Here is a 24,738-nt window from a genome sequence, read left to right on the forward strand (position 1 = left end):
TTGCTGTTTGTCATTTTTATAAATGACCTGGAAGAGGGGCTAGAAGGTTGGATGAGCAAGTTTGCGGATGATACAAAAGTCGGTGGAGTTGTTGACAGTGAGGAAGGATGTGGCAGGTTACAGCGGGATATAGATAAGCTGCAGAGCTGGGCAGAAAGGTGGCAAATGGAGTTCAATGTAGGTAAGTGTGAGGTGATTCACTTTGGGAAGAGTAACAAGATGATGGGGTACTGGGCTAATGGTCGGATATTTGGTAGTGTGGATGAGCAGAGGGATCTTGGTGTCCATGTACACAGATCTCTGAAAGTTGCCACTCAGGTAAATAGTGCTGTGAAGAAGGCATATGGCGTACTGGCTTTTATTGGTAGAGGAATTGAGTTCCGGAGTCCTGAGGTCATGTTGCAGTTGTATAAGACTCTGGTGCGACCGCATCTGGAGTATCGTGTGCAGTTTTGGTCGCCATTCTATAGGAAGGATGTGGAGGCACTGGAACAGGTGCAGAGGAGGTTTACCAGGATGTTGCCTGGTATGGTAGGAAGATCGTATGAGGAAAGGCTGAGGCACTTGGGGTTGTTTTCATTGGAGAAAAGAAGGTTTAGGGGTGACTTGATAGAGGTGTACAAGATGATTAGGGGTTAAGATAGGGTTGACCATGAGAACCTTTTTCCACGTATGGAGTCAGCTACTACGAGGGGGCATAGCTTTAAATTAAGGGGTGGTAGGTATAGGACAGATGTTAGGGGTAGATTCTTTACTCAGCGAGTCGTGAGTCCATGGAATGCCCTACCAGTAGCAGTGTGGACTCTCCCTCTTTATGGGCATTTAAACGGGCATTGAATAGGCATATGGAGGATAGTGGGCTAGTGTAGGTTAGGTGGGCTTGGATCGGCGCAACATCGAGGGCCAAAGGGCCTGTACTGCGCTGTATTCTTCTATGTTCTATGTTTCTAACAAGGATGGAGGTCCTGAAGGCAGATTTCAGGGAGTTAGAAAGGAAATTTTTAAAACCGGCAGATCCTTAAGCAGTAATCTCAGAATTAGCCCCAGTGCCATGTGCCAGTTATTGTAAGAAGAGAAGGCTTGAGCGACTGAATATGCAGCTGGAGAACTGGCGTGGGGACGGGGGTGGAAGGCTACGGAATCTTGAGGCACTAGGATCGGTTCTGGGGCGGGTGGTACATGTACAAACTGGATGGGTTACATCCCAATGGGAACTGGGACTGATATCCTCACAGGGAGATTTGGGAGCGCTAAAGGATCTGGTTTAAACCAATTTGTTGGGGGAATGGGAACCAGAAGGGTAACCCAAATTGGATGGGAGTTTAGCTGGAAATAGGGGGAAAAAAAAGTGTAGGAGATGTGAAGACAGGTGAAACAAAATTAATCATGGAGCATGCCTCAAATGAGGAATGATGTCAAAAAGACAAGTTAAGGGCTTTCTACTTGAGTACTGCATGTAATGATCTAAACACAGAGATACTTGTGTATGATCCAAGTGTCATTACAGAAATATTGCTGCATAATGGCCAGAACTGGGAACAGAAACAGCCTTGAATATTCAAAGTTTAGGATGGACAGACGAGAAAGGAGAAAGCAAGTGGAGTTGTGATGATAGTAAGAGATGGGATTAGCACGCCAGTAAGGGAGATCTCATGTCTGAACAACAATGTGCAGAATCCGCTTGGGTGAAACTAAAAACAGTAAGGGTCAGCAGACAATGTTTAGAGTGATTTATAAACCATCCGTCAGTGTGATTGTGTGGGGCATTAATCAGGAGATGAGGGAAGATTGTAGCACGTGTAACACATGCACCAGCTTAACACGGATCACTTCAACCCGTATACAGACCGAGTAAACCATTTGGGCATTAAAATGATGGAGGACAGGTTTCTGGAGTGTGTTACAGATGGTTTTCTAGAGCAGGATATTGAAGACCCAATAATAAGATATACTATTTGAGGTCAAGTATGACGACATTTTTAAAAAAGGTCTAATTAATAGTCTTATAAAATAATCTTTAGGGATAAGACCATTATGTCAGAAAATGAGGAGTTTGATCTGAAAGATGGGTTTTTAAATTTGAATAAAGCAAACTAAAAAGGCATGAGGCACAGGTTGGCTGAGCTGGATTGGGAACAATATTAAAATGTATAAACATACACAGTCAATGGACAGTATTTAAAAGCTATTACACAGTTTACAACAACTATATTTTTTCAAGGGGCAAAACATCAGAAAAGGAGAGTTAACCCCCCATACCTAACAAAGGAGGCGAAGGAAAGTAGTAAATTTAAAATCAGGTTTAAAAAAAGTGGGCAGAAAATAAGTCATAAATCTGAGGATTGGGAAGTTTATAGAGTAATATGGACAAAGACTAAGAAACTGACAAGAAAGCAACTGAATACAAACACAATCTAGAAAAATACAGAAAAAACTAAAAGCTTCCAGAGATACCGAGAAGGGAAAAAAATTGTTAAACCGAATGTGGGTCCCCGCCCCCACCAAAGCCACTCGCCTGCATTCTGCTGACACCCCCCCCCCCCCCACAGATCCCACTATCACCATCCTCGCACGCCCCCCCCGAGGGGAATACCACTCCTGCTCATGACTCCACCCCCATACCCACTCGTTACCGGACCTGCCCCCACTCCCACCTCCACACCCACACCAGGCCCCACCTCCCAGCCCTGCCGAATTTTCACCATTCCCCCAGACCTCCCCCTCTGAGGGCTAACGATCAGTCCTCAGCAAAGGCCTCATCTTCATCCCCCTCCGCCCACGCGTCAACGAATTTAGTACACGCCGTGACGTCGAACACTTCTTCCACTTTCACAATCAGGACTCCTGCCCACCTTCCAAGGACCCCTTCGCCCGCTTCCAACACATTCCATCCACCTGGACATCCCGTGCTGGCCTATTACTCTCCCTCGACCTCTTCATTTCCAACTGCCGCCAGGACATTAACTGCCTCAACCTGTCTACTCCCCCACTCCAACCTCTCACCCTCAATGCGCTGCCCTCCACTCCCACTGCTCCAATCCCAACCTCACAACCGAACTAGCAGATAAAGGGGACGCAGTGGTAGTCTGGCGCACCGACCTCTCCACCGCTGAAGCCAGTCGCCAACTCGCAGACACCTCTTCCTACCACCCCTTCGACCATGACCCCAACCCCTGACCATGACCCCACCCCCATCACCAAACCATCATCTCCCAGACCATACAGAACCTCATCACCTCAGGAGATCTCCCACCCACAGCTTTCAACTTCACAGTCCGGGAACCCCGCACTGCCCGGTTCTATCTCCTTCCCAAGATCCACAAGCCTGACCACCCTGGCCGACCCATTGTCTCAGCATGCTCCAGTCCCACTGAACTCATCTCTACCTACCTCAACACTGTCCTATCCCCCCTAGTCCAGGAACTCCCCACATACGTTCGAGACACCACCCACACCCTCCACTACCTCCAAGACTTCCATTTCCCCGGCCCCCAATGCCTCATCTTGAGCATGGATATCCAATGCCTCTACACCTCCATCCGCCATGACCAGGGCCTCCAAGGCCTCTGTTTATTCCTCTCCCGATGTTCCCAACAGTACCCTTCCACCAACACACACATTCGTTTGGCTGAACTGGTCTTCACCCTTAATTTCTCCTTCAAATCCTCACACTTCCTCCAGAACAAAGGGGTAGCCATTGGCAGCCGTATGGGGCCCAGCTATGCCTGTCTCTTTGTTGGCTCCGTAGAACAGTCCCATCTTCCGTAGTTACACCAGCACCACTCCCCACCTCTTCCTCTGCTACATCGATGATTGCATTGGCGCCACCTCGTGCTCCCGCGAGGAGATTGAGCAATTCATCAACTTCACCAACACAGCCTCTCCATCTCCATTAATGACGACCGACTTGACACTGATTTTTTTTTTTAAACAAACTCACCGACTCCCATAGCTACTTGGATTACACCTCTTCCCACCCTACCTCCTGCAAAAATGCCATCCCGTATTCCCAGGAGGACCAGTTCCACCACAGAACACACCAGATGGCCTCCTTCTTTAGACACCGCAATTTCCCTTCCCACGTGGTTAAAGATACCCTCCAACGCATCTCGCCCACATCCCACCCCTCTGCCCTCAAACCCCACCCCTCCAACCGTAACAAGGACGGAACGCTCCCTGGTGCTTAGCTTCCACCCTACCAACCTTCGCCTAAACCAACTCATCCGACGATATTTCTGCCACCTCCAAACGGACCCCAGCAACAGGGATATATTTCCCTCCCCACCCCTTTCCGCCTTCTGCAAAGACCATTCCCTCCGTGACTACCTGGTCAGGTCCATGCCCCCCCCAACAACCTACCCTCACTTCCTGGCACCTTCCCTGCCACTGCAGAAATTGTAAAACCTGCACCCACACCACCTCCCTCACCTCCATCCAAGGCCCCAAAAGGAGCCTTCCACATCCATAAAAGTTTAACCTGCACATCCACCAATATCATTTATTGTATCCGTTGCTCCCGATGTGGTCTCCTCTACATTGGGGAGACTAGACACCTCCGAGCAGAGCGCTTTAGGGAACATCTCCAGGACACCTGCACCAATCAACCCCACCACCCTGTGGCCCAATATTTCAACTCCTCCTCCCACTCAGCCGAGGACATGGAGGTCCTGGGCCACCTTCTCCACCCGACGCCTGGAGGAGGAACGCCTCATCTTCCACCTCAGAACACTTCAATGCCATGGCATCAATGTGGATTTCACCAGTTTCCTCATTTCCCCTTCCCCCACCTCACCCCAGCTCCAGCCTTCCAGCTCAGCACAATCCGCATGACCTGTCCTACCTGCCTATCTTCCTTTCCACTCCACCCTCCTCTCTGACCTATCACCTCCATCCCCACCCCCATTCACCCATTGTACTCTTTGCTACTTTATCCCCACCCTCACACCCCTTTATCTCTCAATTATCTCTACACTCTGCAGACTCTCTGCCTCTATTCCTGATGAAGGGCTTTTGCACGAAACGTCGATTTTACTGCTCCTCGGATGCTGCCTGACCTGCTGTGCTTTTCTAGCACCATTCTAATCTAGACTCTGGTTTTTGGCATCTGCAGTCCTTATTTCTACCCTGTTAAAAGCAGAGTCAGGGAGATCCAAGATGGTGATGACCCAGCAAGTCTGAGTCTGTAGTAATCCACCCAAAACTCGGGCAAAGTGGGCTACCCGCCTCCATTACACCTTCCAAACCTTTCAAAATAGCTTTTACCTAATTTTTTTTTTGATTACTTACAGTGTGGAAACAGGCCCTTCGGACCAACAAGTCCACACCGACCCGCCGAAGCGCAACCCACCCAGACCCATTCCCCTACATTTACCCCTTCACCTAACACTACGGACAATTTAGCATGGCCAATTCACCAGACCTACACATTTTTGGACTGTAGGAGGAAACCGGAGCAAACCCACGCAGACACAGGGAGAATGTGCAAACTCCCCACAGTCAGTCGCCTGAGGTGGGAATTGAACCCGGGTCTCTGGTGCTGTGTGGCAGCAGTGCTAACCACTGTGCCGCCGACACGGTCATTCTGCATCTAGCTTGAGGAGTTTGGTGCAGTGCTAAAATGACTAAAGGAAAGAATGCCCGCAGCTTGCAGCAGGCAGGAACCCCTCCCCCACCCGCAGCAGCGGGGACATCCGCGGCCACCTCGGGGGACCTTACCTGCATTGGCAAGGCTGATCTCTTTTAATTAAGAAGTGGCAGGAGAAGATCAACGTCTTCATGGAGGAATCCAGGTGGGAATCATTCTCGGTCACGCTGCAAAAGCACGACCGAGATATTGAGAGAAAAAAAAAATCGAACATCGCGTTGGAGGGGCAGAGCTAAAGGCAGTGACCTCAGAAGCTGCTCCAGAGTCGGCTGTGGGCCGGGTGCGGACTCTCGAGTCCAGGCCTTAGAAGAATACATCGATGACCTCGAGAATCGGGGTCGCCGAAAAAATATTAGTTTGCTGGGTCTTCCCAAACGGGAAGAGGAAGGCCAGACTGCAGTGTTTTTGGAGCAGTGGCTCCCTCAGATGTTAAAGCTGGAGGCTGGATCAGACCAGGTGCAGGTAGAGTGGGCCCACCGGGTTGCTATACGCAGGCCCGGATTGGACCAGCGCCCCCACCCGGTCCTGTTCCGGCTTCAGCGTTACAAAAAGCAGCAAATGCTTCTGGAAGCCTCCAGAACCCTTGGGAAGGATCCGCAAGCCATGACTTATAAGGAATCTAGGAATATGCTGTTCCAGGATTTCTCCGCAGCCTTGGTCCACAAGAGGAGGGCATTTGATGAAATGAAGAGGCGTCTAAGGGACTTAAGCATCCAGTATTCCTTACGTTTCCAAGCGACACTGCCTTTTAGCCACGAAGGATCTGTCTATAACTTTGGATCGCTGGAGAAGGCCAAAGAATTTTTGGACACTCTTAAATAGACTAAGAATTAATTAATTAATTAGTGTGATCAATGAGGCTGTTTTGACCCCCTCCCCCTGGTCTACCTTTTTTTTCTTATTTCCTTTATTGTTTAATATCGTCTCGGGGGGGGGTTACTTACTCCCCAGTATGCAATTTTCTTTTTATTTATATAAGCTTAGTTGACTCGTGGAGTTGGGGGGGGGGGGGGGGGGGGGTGTTTGCTCTGTCCTACCTCATTTCTTTCTTCGAGCAGAGTTTTCTTTTTCTGTTATCATACTTAGTTATTACCTGCTGAGATTGTGACTTGATAGTTTTTATATGCTTATATTTGGTATTATTTTTACTAAATGTATCTAGGCATTGGTGTGGAAGGGGAGCTCACTTTCAACTTTAGCTTTATAGCACACTGGAATTTCTTTATTTTACTATGTGGTGCCTGGGTTGAGGGTGGGGTGCTGGTTGGGACAGGATACGATAGGTTTACTGATAGGAAGTGATTCCCCTGAAAACAAGGGGAAAAGTCTCCTTTTAAAGGTATTTTATATTTTTCTTATTTAGAAATAGTTTTTCACTATATTGGCATGAGTGCATTAAAGAACTTTTATTTTTGTGAATTTTCTATGGTCTGTACTCGGGGTGTTGGGGGGGGGGGGGGTCTCTGACTTGTCTGGACGATCATGGTTAGTCATTCGATTAAGTGGTGCACCTGGAATGTCAAGGGGAGTAATTCACCAATCAATAGGAAGAAAATACTATCAAACCTCAAAAAAAGATATAGCTCTCTTATAGGAGACACATTTACTGGATAAAGAGCACTTGAAATTACAACAGGGAGGATTTGATCAGGCCTTCTTTTCATCTTTTAGTTCAAAAAGTAGGGGAGTAGTCATTCTCATTCAGATTCTCATTCTCTTTCAAAATTTTATGTCAGATAAAGGATGAATCTGGACGGTATATACTGATCAAAGCCCTTATAAATGGAGAGTGTGGGATTTTTTAATCTTTATTGTCCTCCAGCACACACTTTCAAATTTATAACAGAAGCATTCTCCAATCTGATGGCTTTCAGGGCTTGTTACACAATTATAGGAGGAGATTTTAACTGTATTGTGGACCTGGAGGTAGACAGGATACCCAAGAGTACTGTGGGTATATCTCCTAGATCCAGACAATTCACGGATTTGAATAAGGAACTAGGATTAGTAGATGTGTGGAGGTGCCTTCACCCGCGAGGCAGAGAATTTTCTTTTTATTCTAATCCACCTAAGTGTCACACTAGAATTGATATGTTTTTTGCTCCCTCTCCTTTTCTGAATGAGTGTTTGGTCAACGGGTTTACCCTCGGTCAGCACTCTTTATCATTCACTACATAACATAGTATCGGAAGACATGGAAAGATTGTTTAAAACATGGAATCAGGAATTGGGGTTGGAAATCTCCTCAGAAATGTGGGACGACATTTGGGAAAATGCCAGAAAGATCTTTATCTGTAATAGAACCCAAGCTACTCAATTAAAGATAATCCATAGGACTCATATAGCACCGGAATGATTGGCAAAATTTAGGGCAGGAGCATCTCCAATGTGTCCTAAATGTAAAATAGAGGTTGGCACTCTCACACACTGCTTATGGACATGTCACAAGATCTGCAAATACTGGGTCAGAGGAGCAAATGCTCTGACAGAAATGTTGGGAGCAGAAATTAGGGTGGATCCAGTATCTCTTCTCCTGGGCGTTTCTCATCTTCCCTCCCTGGATGTGCACAGGAAGAAATTATTCTCCATTCTTTCCTTTTGTGTAAGAAAAATATCTTAGTAAACTGGGTAGCTGAGGGCCCTCCAGGACTTTCGAAATGGTATAGGCCAATCACGGGATGTATTCCCCTTGACTTCCTTACAAATATGGTGCATGGGGGGGGGGGGGGGGGGGGGGGGGGGGGGTGGGGGGAATTAATGGGCTGAAAGTTGATAGTCTCCATCCCAGAGAGTGTGGCTAGAGAGCGAGTTGATGCATTGGTAACTATCTGTCAAAACCCCATACAGCGTGGATTTATTTGATTCGATTTACTACTGTTGCACGTAATACAGTGAAAAGTATTGTTCTGCATGCTAAATGGTTTGATTCCTGCAGATTAGAAATTTACAAATGTTATCCCATAAGAAAGGAGCAAGGGGACAGACCAGGGAAACAGATCCAGCCAGACTAGTCTCAGGTTGATGCAAGGAAGTTGATAAAGGACTGTTGACAGATGCAGTATTTTTATATTTGCAAAGGGCTTTTTGGTTCCCCATGGGAAGTTGGTCATCAAAATGAAAGCACACTGCATAAGAGGTACCCTACTGACACAGATCAATGATCAGAGTCAAAATTAGAGTGGTGCTGGAAAAGCACAGGTCAGGCAGCATCCGAGCAGGAAAATCGACGTTTCAGGCAGGACAGGAACATTTCCTGATGAAGGGCTCCTGCCCAAAACGTCGATTTTCCTGCTCCTCGGATGCTGCCTGACCTGCTGTGCTTTTCCAGCACCACACACTCTCGACTCTGATCTCCAGCATCTGCAGTCCTCACTTTCACCACAGATCAACGATCAGTTAATGGACAGAAAAGGCAGCAGGAAAAAATGGGTCAGTCTCACACTGTCAGGCTCGAACTGGTGGGGTATCATAAGGAACAGTACTTTGGTCCCTGCTGTTCACACCACATGTTAATTTGGACCTGGGAAACAAACCAAATGTTCCAAAATTTGCAGATGGTACAAATCTCAGCTGGAATGTGCGTCGTCAGGACGACAAAACATTCTAAGGAGCATTTGGATGGGTTTCGAGAGTCAGCAAGAACATGCAGATGGAATATAATTCGGAAAAACGGGGTTACTTACTTTGGTAGGAGAGAAACTAATGTGCAGAATATTTCTTTAAAAGAAAGGTCTGAAGTGTAGTTGAGCAAAGTGACAAGGACACTCAAACCCTTAAGTCAAACAGTAAGCATCTTGAGCACTGAACAGTTTTAGTCTCCTTATCTCAAGAAAGATATCATTGCCACAGACAGAGTGCAACTAAAGTTCACCAGACTTCTTGTCAGGATGCTGGGACTTTCTTATGGAGAGAGATTAGGCAAACTGGACCTGTACTCTCGCGAGCTTCAAAGAATGAGAAGCGATCTCATTGAAAACTACAAAATACTTTGAAGGGATATAGATGCAGCTAAGACGTCACCCCTGGTTGGGAGCCTGGAACTAGTGGGCACAGTTAAAAAATAAGGGGGATGCCAGTTAGGACTGGGAGAAGGAGAATTATCATAGAATCCCTACAGGCAGGCCACATAGCCCATTGAGTCCACATCGGCCCTCCGACAGCATCCCTCCCACCTCATACCACACCCCCATCCACCCCCCTAACCAACCCTATCCCTGTAACCTGGCAATTTTGCACGGCCGATCCACCTAACCCGCACATCTTTGGGCTGTGAAACTGGAGCACCCGGAGGAAACCCACGCAGAGACCTGGAGAAGGTGCAAACTCCACACCAACAGTCGCCCAAGGCTGGAATCGAACCTGGGGGTCCCTGGCACTGTGAGGCAGCAGTGCTAACCAGAGAGCCACCATGCTGCCCAATTATGTTCTTAATCGTAACTAAGGATAGAATTCTGAAAGATCTAGAAGATAATCAGAACAACCAAATGGAAATGAGGAATCAGATTGTGCCTAACAAACCAGGTAAGAGTTTATTGAAGGAGGCAACTGGCGTGAATCAAGAAACAGTGTGAATATAATGTGACTTTTAAACTCATTGCCTGTGACACATATACATCCTATGAATGAATTTTAATAAAGGCATTTCGGGTTTGGGATATAGATGTTAAAAATATCTCAGTTTGATAAAACAACAAAGATGCTATAAAAAAGGTATCGATGGCCAGGGGTATATGATATATAACATTAACATGCAATAATAGTTTTATTTAGCTTCATTAAAGTCCAAGTTGGAGAATTATGACCAATTATATAGAGTCATGTAGCTTGGAAACAGATTCTTTAGTCCAATTCCTCCATGCAGACCATAATCCCAAACTAAACTAGTGCACCTGCCTGAATGTAGACAATATCCCTCCAAACATATATTTTTATTCACATACTTATCCAAACTCCTTTTACAATTTGTAACTGTAACTGCATCCACCACTTCCTCTGACAGTTAATTCCACACATGAACCACTGTGGAATCCTTCTCTTATCACCTTAAAAATGTGCCCCCATCTTGAAATGCCCCACTCTAGGGAAAAGACACCTGCTATTCACCCTAACCATGTCCCTTATGATTTCATAAACCCCGACAAGGTCATCCCTCAACCTCCCACACTCCAGTGAACGAAATGTCCCAGCCTCTCCTCATAACTGAAACCATTCATTCCCAGCAACATCCTGGTTAATCTATTTTCAACTCACCCCAGGTTAATAACAACTGCTTTCTCAACAGTACACAGAGATAACACATTGCAAATTCATCAGCATGATATGATCACATACAAACGTGATCAATGACTTGAAAAATTGGAAAATAAAAATCACAACACCAGGTTATAGTCCAACAGGTTTACCTGGAAGCACACCAGCTTTCAACACACTGTGCTTCCAATTAAACCTATTAGACTATAACCTGGTGTTGTGAGATTTTTAACTTTGTACACCCCGGTCCAACACTGGCATCTTCAAATCTTGATAAAATTGAATTTTTTTTGCTGAGTTGGGGTGATTTTGTGGAGGTGGAGTAGAAACACAAAGGTCAAAATACAGTTGTGTTCACCTATTAATGTGGTGGCAATTATGAGTCAAAGGGTTGTAGAATTAAATCCTACTCCAGCTTTGATCACGAGCAGCACAGTACTGACAGAGTGCTGCATGGTCAGTGGTTTAGTCTTTAAGCCTGACATGTCTAGTATGAAAACAAAAAGGGAGTTCTCAATATTGCTGGCAACCTTCCTCCCTGAAACAGAAAGGGATGCTAACCTGCTCATTGATTCTCCGAGCGTAGGAACTTGTGCACAGCTGTGTCTCACATCTGTCTACATAATATTGACTCTACTAAAAAAAAATCCATTAGTTAGGAATTGCTTTAGGGCATCCTGTGCCTTAAAAATATCACTGCAAATTTGTTGTTTTGATTGAACAAAGGGTAAGAAAGGGATCATGGCTCTGCTTTAACCCTTTCAATACTAGAAATGGGAATGCTTGATAATTAGAGGATGACAAAAAAATGGCCAGCACTTAAAATACCTTATTGTGCAAAAATGATTTCACAAAACAAAAAGTTGGTAAGGGAAACATAGTCTTGCATCATCACTTCATTAAAGAAAAGTTGTTTTTATTGACACCCAGGCTGTTCTGCTAAAATGCATGTTTCGTTCACACAAATTTGCTATAACATGACTGACGAATTGGGGACACTGTTTCTAAAGTGCGAAGTTTTAAAGCATGCATTGTTTATAACAAGATTCCAGCCCCATTAGTTTAAATGGTGATATGATGCAATTTTTTAATAACACTGGATTGTACAAGAACGGAATCAGAATCCCTACAAAGTGGAAACAAGCTCTTCGGAGGGTCAGTGTGGACTTGTTGGGCCGAAGAGTATCCCACCCAAACTCATTCCTCTATATTTACCCCTGGCTAATGCACTTAACCTACACATCTCTGAACACTATGGGCAATTACATAACTTGCACATCTTTGAATTGTGGGAGGAAACCCATGCAAATACGGGGAGAATGTGCAAATTCCACACAAACAAACAGTCACCCGAGGCTGGAATGGAACCCGGGTCCCTGGCACTGTGAGGCAGCTGTGCTCACCACTGAGCCACCACACCTTCCTGGAACTACTGCATTATAGCGGAACAGGAAGTGACTAACAGATATTGCTCAGCCAGTGTGTGAACAGGAGGTAGTAATGGTGAACTCTAAAACAAGATTTAAAGATGTGTTCTCTAAAGACAGGAATAAAATGCACCTCAGTCCAAACCCTCCTTACCTAGCTGCTGGGCCCATTGGATTACTTTACCAGTATCAGAAGCATTTCCTTCAGCTATGTATATAATTTCAGACCCAATCTTCCATCCAACCAATGGATAAAGGCCTGCATTAATAAAATTATACAATAAAAAGATTGATTCAATATCTGAACAATTCTCATTCTGTTGTGCTCCACATTTACATTTTACTTGGAGAGGTAATACAGCCGTTACCAAACTTCTAGCATTTGCTTCAACTAATACATTTTCCATCTTCACAGTCACTTCAATATCTGTCCACAATGGTCACCACTCTTATCAGCCTACATTGGCTTTGTCAAACTAAATGGTGTTATCATAGACTCTGGTGGAATTAAAGGTGAGTGAGTAACTGAAGCAAATAGCACAGGGTATGGAAGCGCTGGTGGGGAGGTCTCCTCGAGGACAGCCTCTGGCTGTACCCTCACCCAGGCCAGGCCAGGCTGACGGCCTACCAGGTGCTTTGGCACCCCAGCCTATTGGATGGCTGCCTTCAGGTACTAGAACTGCCCACCTCAGAGCCACCTCGACTCCATCCCATGGTGGTGGCCTGGCTATTTGTTTTTGAGAGTGTTTTATTTTAAAATGAGTGCTGTGATGATTGGGCATCTTGTTGGTGAGGTGTTCTCAGTGACTTTTACTAAAAACAGGTGCTGCTCTGAAAGTAGAAGGGCTCTGATTGGCTCTCCAGCCTCAACAACCTGCCAATTGTCACAGGTTTAAAGGCGAGAGGAGAAAGATTTAAAAAGGGACCTAAGAGACAACTTTTTCACACAGAAGGTAGGGCATGTATGGAATGAGCTGCCTGAGGAAGTGGTGGAGGCTGGTCTAATTACAACCTTTAAAAGGCACCTGGAATGGTATATGAATGGGAAGGGTTTGGAGGGATATGGGCCAAATGCGGCAAATGGAACTATATTTATCTAGGATATCTATTTGACATGGATGAGTTGGACTGAAGGGTGTGTTTCTGCGCTGTACATCTCTATGATTAAATGAGATGGGGTCCTGTGTCCATTAATTACTGGATCATTTATGTGGAGGTCTTGACTTTACTAAGTTTCAGAAGAGGGAGGGAAGAGTGTTCCTGGCCACAAAACACTCGCGACTCCTGTCTTTCCCCTCTGTGGAGTGAGCTCAGCCCATTTTGCCAGCAGCATTTGTTGCTCAATCACAAATGTTATTTCTCATTACTGAAGACAGAATAAGGCTGGCTTCATGTTGTGTCTTTGTTTGGAACTTGGAACTTCACACAGCGTAGAATCTAAACATCACCGCGACATACAATGCCACAACTTCGACATGTTTGTAAATTACAAGGTTGTCCCTGAACCATTGGATAATGATAATAAAACAAAAAACTGCACAGAGAACGATAGGTTGCTTGCTCTATATAACTGTCATACAATAACTTTCACACCAAAGGATTACTGACTGTTTCATGATGACATGACTGAGTCTGAGTCAATGTGATGAAAGAATTAAAACAGATTGCTGTACCTGTTACAGAAGCATGTGGCTTGGTTCCAGTATTGATAGACATGAAAGTGCCTGTTCCCATGGTGAGCTTCACATCTCCTGTTTCAAAGCAGCACTCCCCAAACATGGCTGCCTGTTGATCTGCTGCCTGGATATAGTAAAAGAATGAGGAGTGACACCAGGACTGACATACAACTGCTTGACAAATCCCTTTTATTTGCCTTGATAATTTAACTCTTTCACAATCCACACAGCTTCCTTATTCTTCGGCTGGCAGAACCGGAAAGCTCACACATCCCCGTAGATATCATCAAATCCATGGCACAGTGGCCTCTCAGCGCCAGCGACCCAGGTTCAATTCCACTCTTGGACAACTGCCTGTATGGAGACTGCACATTCTCTCCATGTCTGTGTGGATTTCCTCCCACATCCCAAAGATGTACAGGTTAGGTGGATTGGCCATAGGAAAACGCAGGATTAGGGGAATTGGATGGGTCTGGGTGGGATGCTCTTCAGAGGGTCTGTACAGACCCACTTGCCTGTTTCCACAGGACAGGGATTCCATGATTTTATCCTGTCCCAAAGCCAATTAATTTCTTTTCCAAACTCCTCTTGCCAACCATAAATGTCCCCCAGTCACTGGCAGGAAGAGAGAGAGGAAATATGAAGACCAGTGAGGAATGTTTGAGGACTCTGGGAGTATACTCGATGGAGTTTAGAAGGAAGGATGAGAGAGAGTATCTAATTGAAACATACACAATACTGAATGGCCTGGACAGAGTGGATGTTGGGAAGATGTTGCCTTTGGTGGAGAGACCAGGACCCGAGAGTACAGCCTTAGAGTAAAAGGAAGATCTCTTAGAACGGAGATAAGGAGAAACTTCTTCAGCCAGAGAGTGGGGAATCCATGGAATTCATTGCCACAGAAGGCTGTGGAGGCCAGATCACTGAGTATGTTTAAGACTGAGATAGGTAGGATCTTGAGTATCAAGGGGATCAAGGGTTACAGGGAGAAATTGGGAGAATGGGGTTGAGAAACTTAGCATCCATGATTGAATGGCAGAGCAGCCTCTATGGACTGAATGGCCTAATTTCTGCTTCTATGTCTTATGGAAATCCTATTCAATGGGATAATGACTTGGAATACAACAAGCACTAATACTCAAACAATGTGTGCGCCATCTGCAGTTTTCAGGTAAGCATTTCTGTCATGCAAAGAGGACAAAATATTTAAGTTGCTAATTTAGAGACAGTTCCAAGATTGAGAGCGATGAGGAGGAGTTTCAACTCAGATGGTTGAGTGCCTTTGGAACCCCTTACCACAGATAGTTGTAGAGGCAGAATCCTTGTGTATATTCAAAGCAGAAACAAATTCTTGATCAGTCAGGGAATCAAGGGTTATGGGGAAAGGGTAGAAAAATGGACAAGAGAAACATTGGATCAGCCGTTGTGCTATTGAATGGTGGAGCAGGTTACACCAATTGACCATCACTTAAAATAGTCACTTCAAAATCTATCCTTTGAAACATGGAGAATGCATGAAATTTTAGTAATTTCTCTTGTCAAATGTCTGGGAAATACATAAAAGATTATATTCTACGCCTTTCCAATTTTTTAAGGGCTCAGTAATAAATGCACAGCAGCTGCTGACCAGAAAGCATATTCTTTACACATTGGTAAAACTGCAATGAGAACGAAGAATCCAGAGCAGAGTTCTTGGATATTACACGATTTGGCACTGTGCAAAATTATAAAATTATTTCAGAATATTTAATATTCTGCAGCACTTACCAAAGCCATTATCTGAATAGGGATTCCAAATATACTTTCATCGGTGTATCCAAAATTGCAACTAAAATATTGGGAGAGAAAATACATTGCTTTAATTGAGTTATATGATTTTTTTTAACGTACAAGAGTTTAAATATCAAGTTAGTTACTGAAATGTCGCTAAGTATCTTCTCATTTATTCAGTCATGGCACATGGGCGTCACTGCCTGGGCCCAGTATTTATTGCCCATCCCTAGTTGCCCCCCCCTTGCAATGGTGGAGATGAGCTGCCTTCTTGAACAACTGCAGTCCATGTGCTGTGGATTAACCCACAATACCTTTAGAGAGGGAATTCCAGGATTTTGACCCAGCAACACTGAAGAAACAATGATAAAATGTACAAGTCAGGACGGTGAGTGGCTTGTTGGGGAACTTGCAGGTGGGTAGTGTTCACATGCATCCGTTGCCCCTGTCAGTCTAAACGGTTAGGGGCCATGGGTTTGGAAGGTGCTATTTAAAGAATATTTGGTGAATGTCTGCAGTGCATCTAACAGATAATACACACTGCAGCTACTGAGTGTCAGTGGTGGAGGTAGTAGATGCTGGTGGATGTGGTCCCAATCAAGGAGGCTGCTTTGTCCTGGATAGTGTCAAGCTTCTTGAGTGTTGTTGGAGCTGCCCCCATCCAGGCAAGTGGGGAGCATTCCATCACACTCCTGACTTGTGCCTTACAGATGATGGACAGTCTTTGGGGAGTCAGGAGGGGAACTACTCTCTATTGGTATTCTGAGCCTCTGACCTGCTCTCATAGCCATTGTATTCAGATGGCTATTCCTGTTCAGTTTTTGGCCAATGGTAATCCCAGAAATGTCGATAGTGACAGATTCAGTGATGGTAACACCATTGAATGTCAAGGGGTGGTGGTTGGATTTGAGATAGTTATTGCCTGGTGTTTGTGGAGCATTATCATCATTTGCTCAAGCCTGGATACTGTCCATATCTCGCACCATTTGGACAGGGGCTGCTTCAGTATCTGAGGAGTCAGGAGCTGTGCTGAGACATTTGCATGTTTGACATGAAACATCCTAGGCTGGGTGAAAGAGGACAATTGCAAATTACAATCACCTCGGAAAAAAAATTCACAAAGGCATCAGTACACATTTGCCTAAACTCATGTCACTTATTTAAAATTATGGACGGCATGACATTCAGTGAAGTGATGCTCATTGAGGTACAAAGAGGTGCAAAACAAAAAAGAGAATTTATTTTTCCACTACAGGATGAAGTTTCTCCCATCTTCTACAATTCTTACCCATGCCTCTTTAAAAATCAGGTATTTCTTCAATGCCATACTCTCTCCTTAAACCTTTCTCTATAGACACGCGAGGAGTACCTTAAGATACAGGGAGAGTACCGAATATGATTTATTTTAATATCTTATCTATTGGAATCATCCTTTCATTTGATTGGAGACAAATGAATATTTATTCCATCTTAGAGCTACCAAGATAAACTGAGATACAGATACAAGAAATTAAGTTTCTTCAATTTCTCCTTTACGCGTTGCTCAATTACACAAAAATAGAGATAGGAGGAGTAGGCCATTCGACCCCTTGTGACTACCTCTTTCTCAAACTCAATGTATTGGCCTCAACCACTTTGTGGTATTGAATTCCATAGGCTTACGGCTATTTTGCAGAAATTTGTCAGCTCAGTCCTAAAAGGTTCACCCTTGATCTTTAAAACCATGACCCTTTTTAAAATCCTGTAACCCTTCTTCAGAGACCTTTTGAAGTAGGGTCACTGGACTCAAAACATTAACTCCGCGTTCTCTCTCCATAGACGCTGCCAGAGCTATTGAGTTTCTCCAGGAATTTTTGTTTTTGTTTCAGATAGTCACAGATGTACAGCATGGAAACAGACCCTTTGGTCCAACTCATCTAGATATTCTAACCTAATCTAGTCCCATTTACCAGCACTTGGCCCACATCCTTTTAAACCCTTCCTATTCCTACATCCAGATGCCTTTTAAATGCTGTAACTGTACCAGCCTCCTCCACTTCCTCTGGCAGCTCATTCCATACACACACGTGAAGAAGTTGCCCCTTAGGTCCCTTTTAAATCTTTCCCCTCTAGGTTTGGGCTTGACTATCCTTGATCTTCTTCATCCACAGTTCTTCATTTGAATTTCATGAAATAATCAAGTTCTGTGCTATCAGCAACTATTTGCCCTTCACTCCGCATGCAGTTAATTTTGCAACTGCAACTTGTTAATTCCACTCAATTTTCAGTCCGAATCACAAAAATCTGTCAAATGTCAGGCAATGATTTTAACTAGTCTGCAGTGTAGCGGTAATACAACATTGGTGATATTTAGTTCAGGACTCTTACCTGGTATCCTTCACAGGAGGGAGGATGGACACAGGCACAGAAAGAAGGTTTGCAAGGAATTTACTCCAACACAACTAAAATGATAAACACCAACTGTTATAATCTTGCATGCTGCCTTAAATTAGAGACTGTTTCTTCAGATGAAGAAATTTCGATGCAATGTACCTTTAAAAATAGCATAATTGAACACCTATAAACCGAAAGTTATGTTCAAATTAGAAATATTCCTCATGGAATGAAAATGAATTTTTAGCTTAATTAGAGAAAAAAAAGTCAAGATACCTGATAAGGATCAAACATTGCTGTAGTACTTGCATTGGAGTAATCTGTAGCATAAACAGCACCTACGTATAAAGAACAGCACAGATAACATAATTAAAATGGAAATTGTCAGCATATTAACTTTAACCTTTGATATTAAAGAAACATCTTATAATACCTCAATTATTGGTCATATAGGATGGGCACGGAAGCATAGATTCAGCTCAAAGGCTTTAACACAGCAAACAAGCATTCTTGAGAGGGAGCTACAAACTGGTCATTATCAGAAGTTTAATATTATGGATTAAATAGTCTTTAGGAAGGACTGGAAATGGGGAGAGAGGAGAAGGTTAACAATGATGAGAGAAACAAAATTTACAGATGGATAAACGTAGACCAATAAGGATGAACAGGCAGTGGAAATGTTCCAGTAAAATCAAGGAATAGAAAAGGGACTGCAGCAGTTAAAGCAACAGCTCACCACCACCTCCTTCTCAAGAGCAACCAGGAATGGGCAATAAGCCCACCATCACCCACATCCTGTGAATTAATAAAGTGTTTTGTTTTTCAGATGTGTCTTGTCTGACTAATGTAGATTTTGAGGAAATCGCTAATAAGAAAGATATTGATGTATATTTATATATTATGGGAGGGGTTGGTTACCTCAGTTGGCTGAATGACAGGTTTGTGATGCAGACCATCACTGGTGTGGGTTCAACTGATTTTTCACTGTATCACAGAACATGTAATCAGTGATGTTTTGGGTGCTACACAGGCAGACTGTACCATACAAACTGCATCTGGGCAGCAGAACAGTGTTACAGATGCAGAAGGTGCAGAGACAGATCAGCATTAACATTTGACAGGTCCATTCAAAAGTCTGATAACAGCAGGGAAGAAGCTCTTTGTACACTTATTCAAACATTTATATCTTCTGCCCGATGAAAAAGGGTATAACTAGGGTGGGTGGGCCCTGACAACGTTGGCCGCTTTCCCACGACAATGGGAAATATAGATGGAGTCAGTGGATGGAAAGTTGGTTTGCACGAGGACTGGGCTGTGTTCACAACTCTCTGTAGTTTCTCACAGCCTTGGGAAGAACAGTTGCCAAATGAAGCCATGACCCATCCAGACAGGTTGGTTTCTATCGCGCATCTATAAATATTGGTAGGAGCCTTTGTGGACATGCTGAATTTCCTTAGCCTCCTGAGGTGGTAGAGACATTGTTATGCTTTCTTGACCAGTGCATCAACATGGGTGGACCAGTGCAGATCAACGTTGATGATCATCATTCCCAGGAATTTGATGCTCTTGACCATCTTCACCTCAGCTTCATTGATACAGACAGGGGTGTGCCCTCCACTCTGCTTCTTCATTTTGGAGAGATTGTCGTCATTATATCATGTCACTAAGCACTCAATCTCTTTCCTGTATTCTGTCCTGTCATTGTTTCAGATCAACCCACAATGGTGTCATCAAACTTGTAAAGAGAGTTGGAATGGAGTTGGCCACACAGTACAAGGTGTATAGTAGGGGGCTGAGTACGCAGCCTTGTGGGGGGCACCGGTGTTGAGGATGATAGTGGAGGAAGTATTGTCACTTATTCTTACTAATGGTGCTCGATAGGTCTGAAAGTTGAGGACCCAGTTAATAAGGGGAGAGCTGGACCCTAGTCTTAGAGTTTAGAGAGTTTATTTGTAATTATCGTGTTGAAGGCAGAACTGTAGTCAATAAGTAGGAGACTGATCAAGGTAGCCTTATTATCCAGATGTTCCAGGGATGAGTGTACAGAGAGGGAGATGGCTTCTGGGGACCTGTTTTGTTGTTGGCAAAGGATCAAGGCAACGTGGGAGGCTGGTACGGATGTGAACCATGACGAACAGCGTGAAGCACTTCATAATTATGGAGTCAGAGCCACTGGGTGATAGTCGTTGAGACACGTGCCTGATTTTTATTTTGGCACCAGGACGATAGCGGTCTTCCTGAAGCAGGTTCAGACTTCCTGCATTGGCCTGAGGTTACCATGAAGGATTCTCCTTCTCAACCTCTTGCCTCATGTGAGTTGTGGTGACCCTCTGGTTAAATCACCAGTCATCTCTCTCTGATGAAAGAGCAGCCCTCTGCTCCACGAGGACGATGGTGACTTTATCTTTATTTATATGTATGAAAGCATTAGAGTGGTATAAAGGATACTGTTCTAGGGTTTCAAGTTTTCACAATATGCATCGTAAATGTTGATAAAGATGGAACAAAAACTGTTGTACATTCAGGTCTGGAATTGATAATAAGGATACTAAGTAATACAGATGGGAGCAGGAAATTGCAAAGGATTACTAATTTAAAACATCTTTACTTACAAATATTCCAATGAACAATAACTATTAGGCTTCAATATTGTTACTACAATGGCCCACAGCCAAGAGTTGGGATGCTCAGTCAGATCATTAGCATTGAAGACAAATTACCAGAGTTTAAGAATCAAACTTGAAAAACAGAAACATTTTTAAAAAGGTTCTAAAGAGAGGGGGAAAGCAGTGTGGAAAGTTTAGAAGTTGTGCAAGGGGATTTACTGGAAGATATATGAGTAGAATTTTATTTTCCCCTTTTCTTTGTTCAAAACTGGATTTGATTATCGATTTTACTTATAGATACTTAGAAAGTGGGTAAAGTAAAAGGCCAATATAGGTGCTCTAAAGAACCGGAACAGTACTCAGGAACAACTGGGATATTTTATTTGAGAAATAACAAAGTCATTTATGCATTCTCGGAGCTATTTATGGCATGTTTCATTGGTTGCATTAGAACACTGAGAAATATGATGTTTTACACATCACAAACAGGCACACTCTCCCAACTGATATGTATTAAGTGTTTGTGGATTGTATACAAAATTACTGAAAATGCAATTCATAATTTTGGCTTCGAGCAGATTTGAACAAATCATTGTATTGAATGTGCTGCTTCAATGCCCTTTAGAATTAAGTTACTTCACATTTTGCCTTCAAGGTAAAGCTTACCTTTAGTCAATTTGTATAGCAACCATGTATCAATGGTTCCAAAACAGCAGTTTTCTTCAATAACAGCATCTTGAACCTGTAAGGAGATGTCTACAGTGAATATATAGCACTCTCAAAACAACATTCACTTGTGACATCAACCCTCTCTTCCTTTCCATGAGGGACTTTCATGATGTTAAGTGATATAGTTTCTGTCTTCAAAGAATTAATCAGCACAAAAAAAAGTACTGAGAATGCTGGAAATCAGAAACAAAAACTGAAATTATTGGAAAAGCTCAGCAGGTCGGGCAGTATCTGTGGAGAGAAATCAGAGTTAACGCTTTGGGTCCTGCTCTGATGAAGGGTCACTAGACCCAAAACGTTAATTCTGATTTCTCTCCACAGATACGGCCAGACCTGCTGAGCTTTTACAGCAATTTCTGTTTTTGTTAAAGACAGCACAGTGTAACTCACCAAAATGATTCTCAAATACAAACACACGGTGTTCAGGTAATTACAACCAGAAAGTTGGATCCAGAGTCCTGTCCTGAGAAGAGCTATACCTTGAATTAAAAACTGAGACAGTGTGAGGTACGCCTCTGATCAATGCTAAACTGGGAGAAATGAGGACAGGTATAGGCCATTCAGCCCCGTAAGCCTCCTCTGCCATTCAATAAGATCATGGCTGATTGAACATTCCAAAAAGGAAAAGGTCCCTTTCTGCAATGGATGACGTTCGGCATTTCAAACAAAATGCTCAATTTTCTCCCCCAACCATAACCTCTGCTATTTTTCCCAAATTGGTACACATGCTGGAACAGAGTATGATATTTCCATTTTAAGACAGGCCACAGAGCTTTGACAGGGAACAGTCAAATTATATTAGCACCTGTATAATATTATCCAGTAGAGGGGGAACATACCTCAAGGAGATCCATGACTTCAGGATGTGCATCCTCAACCCCAGGATTGGATACAGCAATTGGGCTGTGTGTTTGGAAAGAAATCTCCCCCTCCCCCACCATAATACTGTGAAGAATCCCTAAAAATGACCTCTTTACAGACAATACAGTTCACCTACTCAGAGCCAGAGAAGACAGGCACTCCCTTTATTTAACAATGGCAGAGATCAGGAAGTCAGGTCAAGCAAATTATGTACTCCCACAAAAAGATTGATTTAAAATCTGCTTAGGGATTGAAATTCCAGCAGAACTTGAATATAAGGGACAGAACATTTAGAAAAGGTAAAAATCACCATGGCCCGAACAGACCATAGGGCTGCTGTCAGACAGAGATGACTGGTGGTCGTTTAACTCAAAGGTCACTACAACTCAAACGAGGGGAAGAGGTTGAGGACGAGAGTCCTTCATGGTAACCTCAGTCGGTGCAGGAATTGAACCATGCTGTTGGCATCACTCTGCATCGCAAACCAGACAACTGAGCTAACCCCACAAAACATTTAGATAAGATTACACTAAATATGCCACAGAGAATGTTAAGTGACACCAATCCATTGTGTTATGGTCCATTTAGTCACATGACTATGCCCAACACCCACTGAGCTGCTGCCACCATTGTTGAAGTGGAGGAAACTCCAGGAACTGCTAGGTGTTGCCTGGCAGAGGAAACCTATTTCCTGGTCTAACTAGAAGTGACCCTTGTAGTTAATGACATCTAATTCACTGCAAGTTTCAGGTTACTTTGATACAATACATTATTAGATTTTTAGGAGGATCAGATACTTATCAGATTCTGAATTGTTCTGCCCACAAATACGTGGATCACCAAAGTGGATGAAGTTTATGGCACTTCAATATTAACTCTTTCAGACTCAAATACAACATATTCCAGTTTCCTCCGATCTTTCATCATGTAAATAGATCATCTTAACCATCTCTTCTGACAGTGTTTATCCAGCTTCCCCCTTAAGATGTATCTATACTCTCCAATTCACCCATTAAATTCCACATTATTATCCCCCAGTGTTGGAGATTCTACTCAACTGCCTGTTGGATTTCTTGCCAATCTTACATCTCTCTTTGCCTGTAAAAGAAAATACTCTCTCCACAATCCACCATCAAAACCTTTCATCACGTCAATACTTCTAACTGGTCATCCCTCTGGTTAGGGGATTCTTTTCTGATTATAAGGCTTGGGGTTGAAATCATCTTCACTTGAAAGAAATGGCAATTTGTTGGCGTAGCAGAAATGAGGAGCTATTCACAAGTTTACCATGGGAAACCATTACTGAAGCCTCCATAGCAGTGCATTGAAATTTTATAGATAACAAAGCAAGCTCATCTCAAAAGAGGACCTTCTCCTATGGCAGTGATCCACAGACCTAGAGAGTTGGAGAAGAACCTTCCTGAAACTAGATGAAAAAAAAATGTAGTAAAACACTATACAATAAGGTGGTGAAATCTAATTTGGTTAAAGCACTGACTGAAGAAGAAAGCTTTGCATAAAATGTGCTCAGTTAGTGCAATTATACATGGTGTAAAAACTTGCGAAATAACTTCAAGAATGCTTTAAAAAAATTGAAAGCAATAATTAGAGGCTGCAGCTGATCTGACAACATTTATAGAATTTTAAAATAAAAATATGCAAATCCTTTATTAAATAACTATTATATTCACGTAGATAAGGGGAATGCTATTTGTGGAGACTGGATTTGGGTAGAATGCCTGTGGCCTGCAGAACACCAAAGCTTAAAATGTACATGTTCTTAAAGGGACATGAGCAGCATGGATCAAAGGGCAAACTTGCAGAACAAACAGTGATATACTTGGAGCAACTTATTGCTCTATTCAGATGCCAGTTCAAAATTCTGAAAGGTTAATTTATTTTTGTTTTTTTTTTCATTGGTACTGTGCATCACTGGCTCATTCAGCATTTATTGCCCATCTACTCAGCAACACCCACATTTCACGAATGAATAAAAAAACCGAATTCTTAATTGGCCAGAGGTGATCTCTTCAGCCTGGAGTCATGTGTCGGCCAGACCAGGTAAGGATGGCAGCTGGTCTTCCCTGAAGGATATTATATGACCTTCGATAATGGTTTCACGATTACTATAAAATGATTATTTTCTTTCAGATTTCACCATTTGTCATTGTGGGATTTGAACCCACGTTCCCAGAACATTAACCTGACATTCTGATTTACAAATCCAGTCACATTAGCAATATGCCACTGCTTCCCCATTTACCTAAGTCTGCGATGAATCAGATGGCTTACGTATTTAATTAACTCAATTGGACTCACTACATAAATACACAGTGGCAACAAGAGCAGGAGAGGGGCTAGGAACACTACAGTGAGTAACTCACCTCCTACCTCAAAGCCTG

At 43.4% G+C, this 24,738-nt stretch overlaps 1 protein-coding gene across 3 annotated transcripts in view; it reads right to left on the bottom strand.

Annotated features, from left to right (window-relative positions):
* Window positions 1-24,738, bottom strand: part of gk5 (glycerol kinase 5) — an 88,947-nt gene that overhangs the window by 19,604 nt on the left and 44,605 nt on the right. For all 3 annotated transcript variants that reach the window (XM_043702789.2, XM_043702787.2, XM_043702790.2), the window contains 6 exons: window positions 21,413-21,488; window positions 18,417-18,478; window positions 18,135-18,208; window positions 15,765-15,825; window positions 13,995-14,121; window positions 12,476-12,580 (listed from right to left, as the gene is read on the bottom strand). In XM_043702789.2, the coding sequence (XP_043558724.1) occupies window positions 12,476-12,580; window positions 13,995-14,121; window positions 15,765-15,825; window positions 18,135-18,208; window positions 18,417-18,478; window positions 21,413-21,488 (505 nt within the window). The remainder of the gene's footprint in view (window positions 1-12,475; window positions 12,581-13,994; window positions 14,122-15,764; window positions 15,826-18,134; window positions 18,209-18,416; window positions 18,479-21,412; window positions 21,489-24,738) is intronic.

Source organism: Chiloscyllium plagiosum, unplaced genomic scaffold (genome assembly GCF_037043375.1).
Source record: "Chiloscyllium plagiosum isolate Xiang-an unplaced genomic scaffold, Cpla_swu_hap1 HiC_scaffold_13, whole genome shotgun sequence".
Lineage (NCBI taxonomy): Eukaryota > Metazoa > Chordata > Chondrichthyes > Orectolobiformes > Hemiscylliidae > Chiloscyllium > Chiloscyllium plagiosum.